Source organism: Poeciliopsis prolifica, unplaced genomic scaffold, assembly GCF_027474105.1.
Source record: "Poeciliopsis prolifica strain line A6 unplaced genomic scaffold, Auburn_PproV2 SCAFFOLD017, whole genome shotgun sequence".
Classification (NCBI taxonomy): Eukaryota; Metazoa; Chordata; class Actinopteri; order Cyprinodontiformes; family Poeciliidae; genus Poeciliopsis; species Poeciliopsis prolifica.
This window is the reverse complement of record NW_026562392.1, coordinates 9194065-9208264: the sequence shown is the minus strand read 5'-3', so window position 1 is coordinate 9208264 and position 14200 is coordinate 9194065. Positions and strand designations below refer to the sequence as shown.

At 35.2% G+C, this 14200-nt stretch overlaps 1 protein-coding gene across 1 annotated transcript in view; it reads left to right on the top strand.

Annotated features, from left to right (window-relative positions):
- cdkal1 (CDK5 regulatory subunit associated protein 1-like 1) overlaps positions 1-14200 on the top strand; it is a 179692-nt gene that overhangs the window by 126326 nt on the left and 39166 nt on the right. Inside the window, exons 11-12 of the mRNA XM_055042067.1 lie at positions 900-1080; positions 6762-6824. Of these exons, the coding sequence (XP_054898042.1) occupies positions 900-1080; positions 6762-6824 (244 nt within the window). The remainder of the gene's footprint in view (positions 1-899; positions 1081-6761; positions 6825-14200) is intronic.

Below are 14200 nucleotides of genomic sequence, written 5' to 3'. Positions count from 1 at the left end.
CAAAGTGTGCAATCAATGTCTTGGTTTGCTTGAATTGGGAATGATTTCCAATTGTTGCAATTAGGAGACCTTTTCAGCTATGACTAAGGATGTAAGAGTTAGCAAATGTCTGGTTCTTCAAAACTAATAATGCTGTAAAATGTGTATTCATGTATTTAGTTAATTTGGTATTTTATATGTAGTAATTTATATCTTGGGGCATTCTAAAATGAATCATTCAAACTCTATGTAGACATGTTCAAAAGTTTGCTTTTTTTTGTTCTGAAGGTCAAGTACGTTCTCCAGAAAAATGTTTTTTCTTCCTGACAGATAATGATGCCTTTCCTTTGAAGCAATTTTACAGGCCATCTGACTGCTGCCAGTACAAACAATATACATGCAAGAAATCAATCCCTTCCCTGCAAAGCTGTCCTACTGGCCACAATTAATCGAATGAGCAAGCCAGTGCCAATAATCTATAGGTAGTGATTTGCACAGGAGGTTGCTAATCAGATTTTGATTGGCTGAATGAGTCCATGGGGAAAAGCATTAGCATCCTGTAAGTGCTGAAGTGCCTCAAGAAGTTAGTTTTTCTTATTTCAAAACACATTTGAAAGTAGTTAGAAAATATCTCTGAACTGTAAGCATCAGAGTAATCTAATGTTACTCAATAGTTCATGTTTTATTATTATTATTCCTACAGAACGGTAACTTCCAAGGTGCGTAGTTTTAACTGAAAGTTAATAAGCAAATTACATATATATATATACATATATATCTGCACATTACTTAAGTCCTAAATGCACATTTCTAGTTGCTTCACAGGTTAGAAAGGTTGTTTAGTTGATATAATTTTCCAACAAAAAATAAGCTAAACTTAGTTGGCCAACAACAAACAAGTGTTTCTCTCTTTCTTATAGAGTACCTGGAGTAACAATTGCTACTGATATAATCTGTGGATTTCCTGGTGAGACTGAAGAAGACTTTGAGGACACTTTAAAACTTGTGAAGCACTATCATTTTCCGAGTTTGTTCATCAACCAGTTTTACCCCAGACCCGGTACACCTGCTGCTAAAATGGAGCAAGTTCCAGCACATGTGGTAAGTGGAGACCTAAAAAATATTATGAAAATGATTGTTAAATCACCACATTGGTTCAAAATCATCTGGATATTGTGTGTAGATTTTCAGTCATGTGAACTGTGGTGCACCTCTTTTCATTAAATTAAAAGACTAAAGATGTGTAGATGTGTATTGGTGTTAAATCTTAAAGTTGCAATTTCTCTGTGCATAAAGTGTTCAGACCTGAAGCTGAGCATTCCAATACATCTACACATACTTCGAACCTTCACAATAATGAACACAGAATGGCTTAGAAAAAGGCCCAATGAACCCTTTTAAAGCGAAGGGTAGTGTGAATGAATTTATTAAGATTGTTGATGCTGTTTTCCTATTTATGATAACACAAACCTTATGCTCCAGCTCTGAATAGTTCCCCAACATCTGCTTTTACAAACACATTGCTAACTCATTATGATCATGCAATCATGTTTATTTGAAATAATAGCAACTGGCTGCTGCATATTTTTTACCGGATGAAAGCAAAAATTGGGTTGCAGTTAATATCAGAATATATTTGCATACTTTTAGGATCTATTAAAGAAAATGTTTTTCCGTTATTTTTACAAGCTTAGCATTGATAGGGGTGCAGTTTGTTTTGCTTAGTCTAATAAGCCTAAGCAATCATGCACTGAAAATGTGGATTTTGACTTTCAGTTATGAATGACTAAAAACAATTCAACATCTGTTAATACTACAGCTTATGAGCAATTTGTATTCCAGACAGAAAAAGTTTCTTCCAAATGAAAAATTTAGAAACATATGAAAAAAAGAACAGAGAATGCAGAAACAACTGTTTTTACAGACTCTGTCCATTCATGTCTGTTTCTTTCTTTCTGCCTTTCCTTCTTTCTCCTCTGAAATTTCTTCAATCAGCTCTTCAAGTATCAGATTGACAAATGATGGCTTCTGCAAATATTCTCAAATCAGAAACTTTAAATGTTTTAAGAGTTTGAGGCAGCGAGTTTCCATTTAATTTAATTTAATACTCTCTGGAGATAGTGATTCCACATTTGCTGCAGAACACATCTACCAAATGGCTGCTTGATGATTGTAATTGTGAGTTATTTGCACCAGACTCAGAACATGGAAAGGTGAGAGTGTCATAGAAAAATGTGTTGTTTGCAGGACACCTGCTACAGTGGTTAAAGTGCACAAAACCTAACTTCATCAATCAGCATGCACCTGTTTTTCTTCCCATACATGGACACCTATAACACAGCAAGCAGTGGCAGCAAGGCGACATCTAAACCGTGTAGGGTCAGTCATTAATAAAGTGCACCAGATGGTTTGTCTGGAACACAACTGTGTTGAATAACCACAGGAGGGATGGATGGAGAACTGTGTGGACTAGGCAGAGTGGCCCGGGAAAGACAGAAACTCTGAAAAAGGAAGGCTAAAAATAAACGTACAGTTAAGATGGATGGAGAGAATAAGGACAGATGGATAGCAAAAAAAATACAGGAATTTGTCCTTCGCAGGGCATTTAGGAGTGACTTGCGACCATTAGCATACATGTTGTGTGTTTATCACACTTTATTTGCAACTCACACATGATGATTTAGTAACTGCTTCACTGTACGGTGTTTTTCAAGCCACACCGATGAAATGAATTAGATTTATTTCAGTTTTATTTTCTGGTTTGGTTGCATTTCACCTTTCAAAACATTTTTGCACGAAACACTTTCAGTTTTAGAACAAAAAATTTAACATCACATTGCATTACAAATGATTTTGGAAAAAAAGCAAGGTTATTTCCTTATCAACATAATAAAATACAGTTGTTAAATTTTCACGAAGTAAATTTGGCAAATTAAAATAACTTAACTTGTATTGAGTCATCTACTGATTTACTACATGGAGAGGAAAATATTTAGTTGATTTATGTTGATTTTAATGATTACAGCCGAAAGCTAATAAAACCCCCAAACTCAGTTTCTTTGAAGATGAAAAAGGTGCATGGAAATGTCAGCCTACTGAAAAAGTGTTCACATACTATGCACTATATTTAAAGTATCATATTCTGAGTCACAACTAAATACACCTTCATTCTTTCCTTACCTAAAGAATTAAATCACTTTAAAAGAAAACATGATGTACATTAAAAACTTTTAAAAAGCATCTCATCAGGACCCGCTATAAAAAAAATTAAACAAATTCCACATTTGTAATTTGTTGCTGACAAGCAAAATCCTTGTTTTCTATCAGACTGGAATTTGAGGTTGCAAAACAATATCTAAGGTTTGAAACAAGATTAGAAACAAAGACAATTGAGTGTTTTGGGGGTTTTAAGCAAAACTGGTTGTCCTAGTCAAAATCTGGACTTGAACTCACTTGAAATTGTGCAGAATAACCTTAAACATGCTTGAAAACAGTACAATGCAACTGAATTAAAACAGTTCCACTAAACAAGTTTTCCAAACTGCTTCCTAAACGATATGATGATCATTGCAAGTCACAGCAGACACTTAATTCGATTTTGCATCTTTGTTAATACATTTAATTGTGACAAAAAAGTAAAAAGAAAAGATGGAAGGAGCAGGTGCTTTCTCACCTCACTCTAGAGCAAATATCTTAGCATATGCATTGTGATTTACTGATAAACAAATTCATAAAGAAAGAGATTCAGGAACCTAACCAATCAAGTAGCAAGGAAAACTGTCCACCTGCTATGAGGTCCAGGTGTTTGGTAGTTTTTCTGTCCCTAACCTTTTACCTGCTATAATAAATGATGTATGAGGAAACATTGGATGCATGGGAGAGTAGACACAGATGGAGAAAATAGGAGACCACAGGGGTGGAAGAAGAAAAAAGGGCATGTTGAGAATAAAGGAATGAGAGTGCTATTAGCTTGGATCTTCATAATCATCCCATAGGGACCAGAACTTAGCCTTGATAAATGGACTTAGTGAATGGATGCTGAGTGTGTATGTGTGTATTTGAATGTCTCTTGGTAAAATGTGTAGCGAAGTAGCAGCTGCAGGAGGGAACAAGGAAAAAAAAAAAAGAAAAAGAAAATGTGATAGTTGATTAGCTATTCTTGTGGGAGAGTGTTTTTAATTTCCCCAGGTTGTAATTGGCGAAGAACTCCATTACCCATGAGGCACCGATGCAGCAGCTGTCAAAGTTAAACAGCTGGCCAGCCACTAGTAGCCCTATCTTCTGGCTTGATATCATTTATCTGTGCCTGGACACTGACATAAGCATGACTGCATGCTTGATTTGTTAATATGTAAACATATCTATACCATTCAAATGGAAAGATTTTGATGGTAATCATCAGGTGTTGACAAAACCTAGCCTGTAATAACGTTTCTCCTACAGTTGTGTATCTCTGCAAACAGAGATACAATAAAAGTGATGAAAGCATGGCACAAGAAGAGAAAATGGTGTTGAGGAGTAATGATTGTTCTTATCCAAGGTGCTCCCAGCAAAAAACAAAAAAAAAATAATGAAAATAAAAGAGAGAGATCCAGAGAAATTGTGTATGGCCAGACTTGTGAAGAGAAGGATGTGCAAGATAGTGGAGACTGAATGATTAGTGAGTTTTTGCCCTCTGGAAAAAAAACAAAAGGAGTGATGGAGGGGGGGGAAGCTCTGAGGAACATGAGGAAAGTAAAAAGAAAATGATTTTGAAAAAAGGATTTGGAGATTGTGAAAGGCCTTCTGGCTGAAGAAGAAAGAGGGAAATGCACAAAAACAAGAATGGGAGTTTGAGAGAGATGATAGAAAGACAAGGCCAATGATTACAGGATTGTGTGGATCAGAGGAGTCTTGTGTGAGTTAGAGATGAGTAAAAATACACTGCAGGGGAAGCAAAAGGAGTGAAGAAATGCACCAATGGAAGGAATGCACGTTGGAGCAACAGAAAAATGGCTGGAGAAACTCAGAATAGGGAGAGAAATCTATAATTCAAAGGACTGTCCCCTATAAAATACTTGGTCCTTAATAGATTAGCGACAACCTTCGTTCCAACTTTTTTATTTTCAAAACTTGTATTTGTTTACTTTTCCTCATTGGCATTCTCCATCTTTCTAATTTAAGAACAACATCTCACGTCTCTGTCCATCTTTGTTCACTTGACCACAGATACACTGCCGGTTGAAAGCTGCTGTTTTCTTCTTTCCGTCTCTATTGTAGATGGCAAGAATCTGGCTGTCTTTTCCTACCTTCAGGCTGCATATGTCTGTCAAGCTATAATGATGGCTGTGTATGAAGGCATACAGTATTGACTGAGCTCTTTTCCTGTATGTAGGATTAGTTAGACTTACAAGTGTATGCAACCTTTAGATAGAGAAATATGTTCATATATCATCCTCATTAGCAATCCCTGTGACTGGAGCAGTGCTGTGTAACCGACTGCTTCAGAGAGTTACACCTGACATAATATTACACCTTACTTTGATATAGTTTACATCAGGTCCTGACCCGGCCTGAGCCTGTATATATTTTGTGTCCCGAGTCTGATCCAACTAAAAATGACATAAAAATGTAATTCAAAATACAGCACACTACATTTGCTCCTGTCCAGGACTTTGTTCAAATCTGATCCAGCTATCTCAATTTGAATATCTATTCAGACCAGTACTACAGGACAATAAACCAGAATGCATTTACTCATGTAGTGTTGTTTTTGTCCTGGTGTTGTGTAAGCTCATATGAACAAACCATATAGTCATTGGCTTCAATTTGTACACATATATTCAATTGTATTTCCATACATAATTGATAATTACATAATAGGCCTCAGAACAATTCTTACATGAGTGTTTTTATGCTCTTTTTAGCAGCAAAGCATCAAAAGTTAAAGGTTTGGGAGGTGGGGAGCAAAACACATTTGAAAATAAAATTGTGGAAAAAGCTTCTGTTTACTTTGTGGCTTTGAAAAGCTGCTTTGTCCAGGGAAAAGAGTGTCATAATTGTGTGATTATTCACAAGGAAAGGTGGGGTTTCTTATGATTGGCAATGAGATTGAGAGCATTAACACCAAATTACATTTGGTGCTTTTTTTATGTCAAATTTTATTGTCCTAAAGTTAATTTAATACCTAATTTTTAAGCACACAAGTTTGCCACCCAAGCACTTTCTGGCAAACCTAAATTGACTGTTTTCTTGGAAAAAGAAGAATAAAGGAACTGAAAATAAATAGTGCTTTAATTTTACCAGCGATCAGGTTTTTTTTCTTCATCCATATAGAAAAACAATACATTTCTCCTTTTTTTTCCAAGAAGAAATCTTGGTAAATGTCACCACCCTGTGAGTGTATCTTTGAGGAGTGTTTCCGTTAAGTGTACGAACCTAGGTCAACAGTTCTGAGTAATTTATTGGAGTCTGCCATGTCTCTGGTGAATAATCAGCCTTTGCAATAGTTTAATTCTGGTTGCAGCTATAACCCATAGCACTCAGAACATCTTGATTGATGGAAACCTCAGGCTCTCGAATCCTGATTCAGTTTTAGATTTAAATCATTAATCCGGTAGGAATAAGGATCTGACCAGCTGTGTCCACCAAACAATGTCAATTGGATCTAGTACCAGTATTGAGTTTGACAGAGCCCATCTCTGCTTTATGGCTGTGATGCTAAAAAATCAAGTACATCTATTTTAAAACGATATTGAAAAACAAATTTTGAACCGTTTTATTTTTATTTTTTCTTCCTGCAGAAAAAGCAAAGGACTAAACAACTCTCTGAACTCTTCCACTCTTACAACCCCTATGACCACAAGGTAAGATTTAGTACTTTTCTAACTCTAATTTTTATGGTATTAAATTTAACTCATTTATTGTGTAAAATGCTGTAACTGGTCACTGCTGCCAGGAAAGTGCTGGATAAAGTCAGTTCATTTACCATTCAGTCTGTTCTCCTAAATTTGAAATGTTTTTCAGCAAATTATTTTCTGATCACCGTCTGTTTTTCTTTTGATGAGCACATCCTTGAGTGTTTAGCACCACTTCACTAGCGCAGAGGTCATTAATCAGAACCAGGAAGAGCTGCTGTAGGTCAGCATCACCAGCATTAGATTACATTTATAGTGGCGGTGAGTTTGTCTCCTCAAGATGGCCATCTGTTGTCAACAGTTTAGTGGATGAGGACAGCATAAGTGTTTGTGCCTGATTGCATTGTGAAAGGCTGAAGTCAGGGATTGATCTAAATCTTTGTGCATGTACTTCTTCATCTGTGTGAGTTTGATTTTCTGTGTTAGCTGCATCAACTTCCATATTTATTTATGTTATTGAGACTATTGTGGGTGAAGTGTTTCTGCAGGTTCAGTTACACATTAAAAAAATACATTTTATGAACTGAGAATGAAGCAATGAACTGAGAATGAAGCAGAAGAAGGGAAAGATGTCTTGCAAGAAGCATAAATGTTTTAAACAAATGTATGATTGGATCCCACCTTGGCAGTGAGACTATGTTCCGTTGCAAAGCTTAAGTTTAATTTAGTTTTTTTTATGTAGTTTCCTTTCTGAATTTGAACCCTGTGGTGCATTTTGTTCCACACTAATTAAAATAATTCAAGAAAAAACATGTTTCCGCTTTTGCAAGCATTCGTTCTTGCCTCCCACACAAAGAAAGAATAGAAGACGCACACAAACATAAACAGTCTTCAGCAAACACCATAGAACAGTCTCATACAGGCATCCGTAATAACTGAACACAAAATTGAGAATTGAGCCTAGTTAGTGAAAAATGTCTATAATTCATTAACACATTTGTGTCTAAATCAGCTACTTGGTATTTGTGAGCTTGCTCACTAATCAGATATATTGAGAAATGGACAGTGTTGCAGGGCGCCTTATTGAACCTGCTGTGCCGAGCTGCTCCATCTCACAAACATCTCTTCATTCTTAATTTGTTTTCCTCACTGACATGCTATTGAACATTTTGAATATGCTTCCACAAAAATAAATAAATGCCTATGTAAAACATTGACATAAGTGGTTAATCTACAAAAAGTCTAAAAGTTGGAAGTTTTGCATTTATTTTTATTTTTTATATTGAAACTATATTTTAATATAATCGACAGTAAAAATTAAACACATCAAGTCTAAAAACCCTTCTAGTTGTCATCTTTTCTCAAGTTTTTCAGTAGGAATAATCATCAGAATCTACTTTGTCCTCTAAATCTGTTTAGAGATCTAAACAAATTCTGTTTTTTTTTTTTACTAAATGTTTTTTCTCCTATTAAGACAATAAAAAATGATAATGATTGTTTTGTATTTCTCAAGTTTCTATTTGAAACTTCTTGAAATAAGTTTGAGCAATATTGAAAAATGTTATATTTTCCTGAGTGTCTAGCATACATATAAAATTGATGTTACTGACATTGTGATAAATTAAAATTTTGTAGATTCAAATTCACTTTCACATAATTGAAACGTTCACCTATTCTCTCAAACTTCATTCATTACATCCAGAAGCCTTCTCCTTAGATCTGTTTATATATATATATATATATATATATATATATATATATATATATATATATATATATATATATATATATATATATATATTCCAAATTGAACCCGTGAGCCATGATTTAATAACAAATCTCATGTCAAATATGCTTCCTTAGCACATCAACCACAGCTCTGCCTGTCCTTGCTCATGTCCATACTCTGTGAAAATGCTGAGCAGATCAGCTCTTATTAAGCCTAAAAAGCCCTTTAGATAAAAATAAATGATGTCTGGTAAGTTCCTTCATTTTATGTTAAGTTCCTTTGGGTGTCTGGCTAAGGTTATGGTTTATATAAGAATGTTATTCTTGCATTAATACTTTTTTGTGTGTGTATTTGTTTGTGTGTGGTACTGAGACTCTGGGCCAAGACAGGAAGGAGGTTCTGACATTTTAAATCTGTTTTTAAATAGCATCTACCTGCAAGACCATAATTAAAGAGGAAGTTGTGGAAGCTAAAAAAAATACAATTGAAAGAACAAAGTATTCTCTCTTTTTAATTTCGTTTGTAGTTTTCTTTTGTTTTTTGGTCTTTGTTTCTTTTTTCTTTGCCTCCGCATTTTGAACTCTGGGCTGATGTGTGTGTTTGGTTTTCTCTTGTGTGTTTTTATGAATTACACTTGCTCTTCTCCATCGTGTGTGTGTGTGTGTGTTCAAGGGATTGGAGAGTGTGCTGGTGTGTGTGTGTATGTGATGATTAATGTGAGGTAGCCTTTAGCCAGATGGTGGTGAACAAGGCCCATCCATCAGCATTGAAAAGACCAGTGGGCAGAAAGCTGGCAGAGCACTTTGTCTAGGGCCAATGCCCCCACTGGACGCACACAAACACACGCATGCAGACAAACTATACACATGAGATCGTAGGCTTTGACTCAGTAGCCCTCTAGGCAATCATGGAAACAAGTGTTGTGATTTCAATTGAATGGTTTTGTGACTGCGCCTGTCCTACATAAGTTGTTTTGCTAAACCGATAACAGCAATACTAGACCTGTCAGGTATTAATGGAGCACTATTCATATTGTGATTTTGACAAATACGTTTTTTTTTTTTTGTGTGTGTGTGTGTGTGTGCATGTGTTTAAACCAATTACTACATAAAAACCTTAGAAATGCACCAAAACATTGGTTGTTGACCAATATCATCCTTTTTTCAGCCTGATCATTCCCCTTTCCTCCCCACTCCTTCGTGAGTGCTCGAGACTACAAATACTTTTTATTACTATTTTATTGTATTTAATTTGATATCTGTAGATTAAACTAAACAGAATGAACAAAGTAGATTTGTGTAGAAAGATCTAGAAATCATTCTAGAAACACAAGGCTCTCCTGTTAGTCTTAAAGACATTAATGCAATTCCCACACTTTTTTAGAGGCTGACTCTTTACTGTTGGTCTATTTGTTTTTGTCTTATCAAAAACAAGGACATGTCTTTCCTCAAAAACATTTGAATCAAGTTATTGGGTCTGCACAAATCTGCTTCTGATTATAAGCCATGAGGGGTTTGTCACACAGTTTATTATGAAATTAATATAAAAGCAAATAGCTATGTAAATAAGACAAAAATAATTGCGAAATTTTTAATTAGTTTTTTATTAAAAGGATGCTCAAAAAAGGTCCGTCTCCGTCTACTGGCTGTTGTGAAAGGTCAGATTTGTTCAGTCATTGAAAGCTAAACAAACCAATCTTTGGTTCAGTGCTATCATACAACAATGAATCAACAACACCTCCACTCTCTTTATGATGTGGTATTGTCTTTTGTGATACTAAATAATTTAGGAAAACTCAGTCAGGAAGCCTGAAAACATGATAGAAATGTTGTTTTTCCATATTTCAGTATTATATGCTAAAGGTGTACATTTTGTAATGTAAAGTGTTCAAACACCTTACATTACAAAGCCAATTTTCAAAAACTATTTTTTTCCCCTCTTCTGATTCCCTTTTGGCCTATCAGAAGCATTTTCAACCTTCATATTTAAAATTTTTAGAGTTAAATAGAAAAATAATATGATGAATCTCAGCTCCACAGTTGATTAAACATATTCTTGTGTGTTGTTTGAGAAAGGGTTCATAAAACCTCCAAACACAGAGGCTTCTGTCCCTTTGCGCCATCACTGTGTCATCTCGTGTAAAGTAGTGCTCCCTGAAGGCTCTGCCCTTCCAGGTGGAGTTTGTGAAGCACCCATCATGCCTAAGTTATTCTCTGCAATGTTTGTGACTGTCCTGGCATTCAGCTTTTTTTTTTTCTGGGAGAGCTAACAGGGAAGCCTCCTTTCACACTGTGCAAGTCTCCCAAGAGCACACAGACAGAAAGAAACGCACATACATTCTCCACGCTGTGTTCATGGACCTGTATGACAGAGGTGACAGTTTTTCCTGTGGCAAGAGAGGAGGGACAAGCTGTCAACATGGCCCGCTGCACCTGCCCAACCGCACAAGACACACACACAGAGCAGGGAGGACAGAAAAAGGAAAATTGGCAAAAGAAAGTGGAGGCGGCAGAAACGAGAGACGGAAAATGAAAGATTAACAAGGTATAGAAGTCATTTATAGGAAATAAAACACTTAATTAAACTTGGTAAACTTCCCTCTCCTGTTAGTGTAAACGCCTCAGAGTAGCTGATATAATTATCTTCTAAAGAAAGAAAAAATATATAATTAGTGTAATAATTCTCTTCTACTCCGTAGATTTTTTTTTGTAATATGTTCTACATGTTGTTAAAAGTAATAATTAGCATCCTTTTTCTCTCCCTTTTGGCATTTTAATTACTTGTATTTTAGAATGAATTTTTAAGCGGCTCTTCTTTCTAGTGTCAGTTGCTAAGCTTTGTCTCTAATCTTGACATTTGTTGCAACATTCTGCTCTTTATTTTCTTTAATGAACTACTAAGGATAAATTATGGACTGTGGGATGTGAAAATAAAACAATGTTGTTTATTTTGGCCGTCTTGGCTGTCTTCTCTCAATCTTTCTGTTCTTGGCCTCCATTCTGTACGGATATATTCTTTGGCATATGATTGGTGCTTCTCACCCTACTAATTCAGTTTCCTTTTTTTTCCTATGAGGATAGTTTTTTTGCTAGAACATTTTGAGTTGTTTTGCGATATCTTACACTGTCAGATTAAGTTTTGTGAATAAAACTTAACCTTGTTTTTCAATCTTTATGTAACCTACAGCAAGTGTGTACTTGTCGGTCTGAATTTGTTCAGCAGGTTAGACTGGGATAGACAAAAATATATAAAATGACTATTACAGGGCCAGCTATAAACAGTGGAATATTACACTTCCATGAGAAAAAGTAATAAAGCTTTAGACGTAGTATTCTATTAACTAGTGACCATATGTTCTCTTTGACTTATTTATATACTTTGGTAAGCACATGAGGCACAGAACCTTCCAGTTTTTAGTATTTTTTTTCTTTTTTTTTGTAGTACATGTCTCATTTAAGGCTAACAGAAATGAAATAAAAATAGAAATACCTCTCTGCCTGTTTCACGTCATGCAGTGGTGTTGATACAGGCTGGAAACTCTGAGGAATTATCGCATTATTCTGAAAAGCGCTCCTTAGAGTGTTCGCGCAAATGAGCCGTTGTTAGAAAGCTAGTATTTATTGCCAATCAGCACTAAGTATTGAGAAAATAATAGTTACTGTTTATACATTAAATGAAAACTTGCTGCATGTAAGTTTATAGAATCCTGCAGGATAGGATTCTGTAAGTGCAATAAGTTTATTTTTGCTATGTCTTCAGACAGGGTGAAGTGCATATATTCATGTCTTTCACTTCAGTCCCAGGTCACTTTCAAATGTTGTTCAAAACATACATGTGACTTTCCATCACTTTTAACCTTTACATCACTGAAGCATGAAGTGGTGAGATGAAATATAAACAGTAAACACAACAAGCATAGCAAATGTATGATTGTTGTTCTACTTAATGATTGCAAGATGCCGCTGCGTTTTTGCCTATTCGTTTTACTCACCTTGCATTTGGCACATGTCACACAGAGGCAAGAAGAATAGCAAGAAAATCTACAAAATAGTTGCTTTATTTAATCATTTTTAAACAGTGATAGTCAAGCTTAAGTAAAGTAGTTGTCCCACACATTAATGGAGTTACAAAAAAAGTTTGTAACTGTCAAGAGTATTATTTTTTTTTTTCTTTTAAATTTGTCATAAGTGATGTGGTGAGACAAAAAAATTTACAAATTCTGGTATTTTCAAATAGAAAATGACAACAAAAAATCTTAAACAAGTCTTTGACTTTTTTTATGTCACAGGTTCAGCCAACGTCAGTTAAATGGCTTTGTTGAGCTATTGTGGACTATAAGAAATAGTCTACACTTGAATATTTTTCTGTATGAAAGATAGAAACAGAGGAAAATATTTAAAAACATTCAGGTTCAAAAGGTTCTTGATATCTCAGTCTCTGCATTCAGGGCCCTTGTTGCACCTCCCCCCTCTTGTCTGACCTCCTGGATGTCTGCACCAGCTCACAATGAGCTCAAACGAGGGAAAAGACGCATTCAACATGTCTTTTTCCCCCCTCTCTTTGACACAAAACACATAAATTGTAAGCTTAATGCTGTAATTGTTTGAAATTAATATTTTTTTTCAAGTCCACTCTATTTTTTTATTTTTTTTTTTTTTTTTTTTTTTGCATTATAACATTTAACTCAACAAACATGCATCGAAACAGTTTATGAAAAAGGGTTTGCATCTGCTTCTGCTCATTTTGTGACATCTGAAAAGAGGGGTGGGGGAAGCATTAGTAGGGAGGGAGAGGTAGAAAACTGAATGACAGAGGGATGCTGGGCCTTGTGTTACTAAATGGCTTCCTAGACAGGAGAGTGAATGCTTTCCCATTCAATCAAAAGGCCCACTGTTCAGCTAGGGTTTTTTTTTTTCTTTTAAAAGCGTGTGTGCTTTATTTTAGTTGAGTGTCTATTTCTTCTTTTCTTCTGTTTCATGCAGCTGCTCTCTTGGGACTTGCTTTAAGTATATTTTCATATCCAAATACATACAGTATTTCCTAGCATAATTGGATGAGCTGTGTTTATTATTGCACATATAACATCACCAGTGTATGCATTAAAAGAAAAAAACAAAAGCAAAATTTACTCTCAAAGATTCTAACAATGAATGAAGCGGTTTAAATAAATGGAAAAAATGTCAGGATACGGAAAAAGAAAACATTTTTTATGACGATCCACTGAAACAGCGCGACCTTGTTTTATGGAAGTGTTCACAGTTTTAAATAGTAAGCTGAAGGACTCACATTTTATTAATTGAAATGTTTCACAGTGAAAGATGTTTGATTCCTGCTAATATACCATATTTGCTTTAAGTTCTGCCAGATTGCTTTTAGATGTGTCGATACAGAACCACCACTAAGTTAAATCCATAAGTGAAAGCAAGATTTTAACTGGTGCTAAAAAAAACAATTTACAATAGGAGATAAGCCATCCACAGCCAGTAAAGTGTGAAGATAAAGATCCCCACAAAGAAACTTGAGCAGTTTCTTTTTTTATTTACGGAAGACAAAGTGGATTAATTATTCAGAGCTTGGCTGACTAAGTCATTCTTCTTGATAAAGAGTCTGTGACTCTTTTATCACATAAGACTGTGATAAACTGGGATTCCAGTAG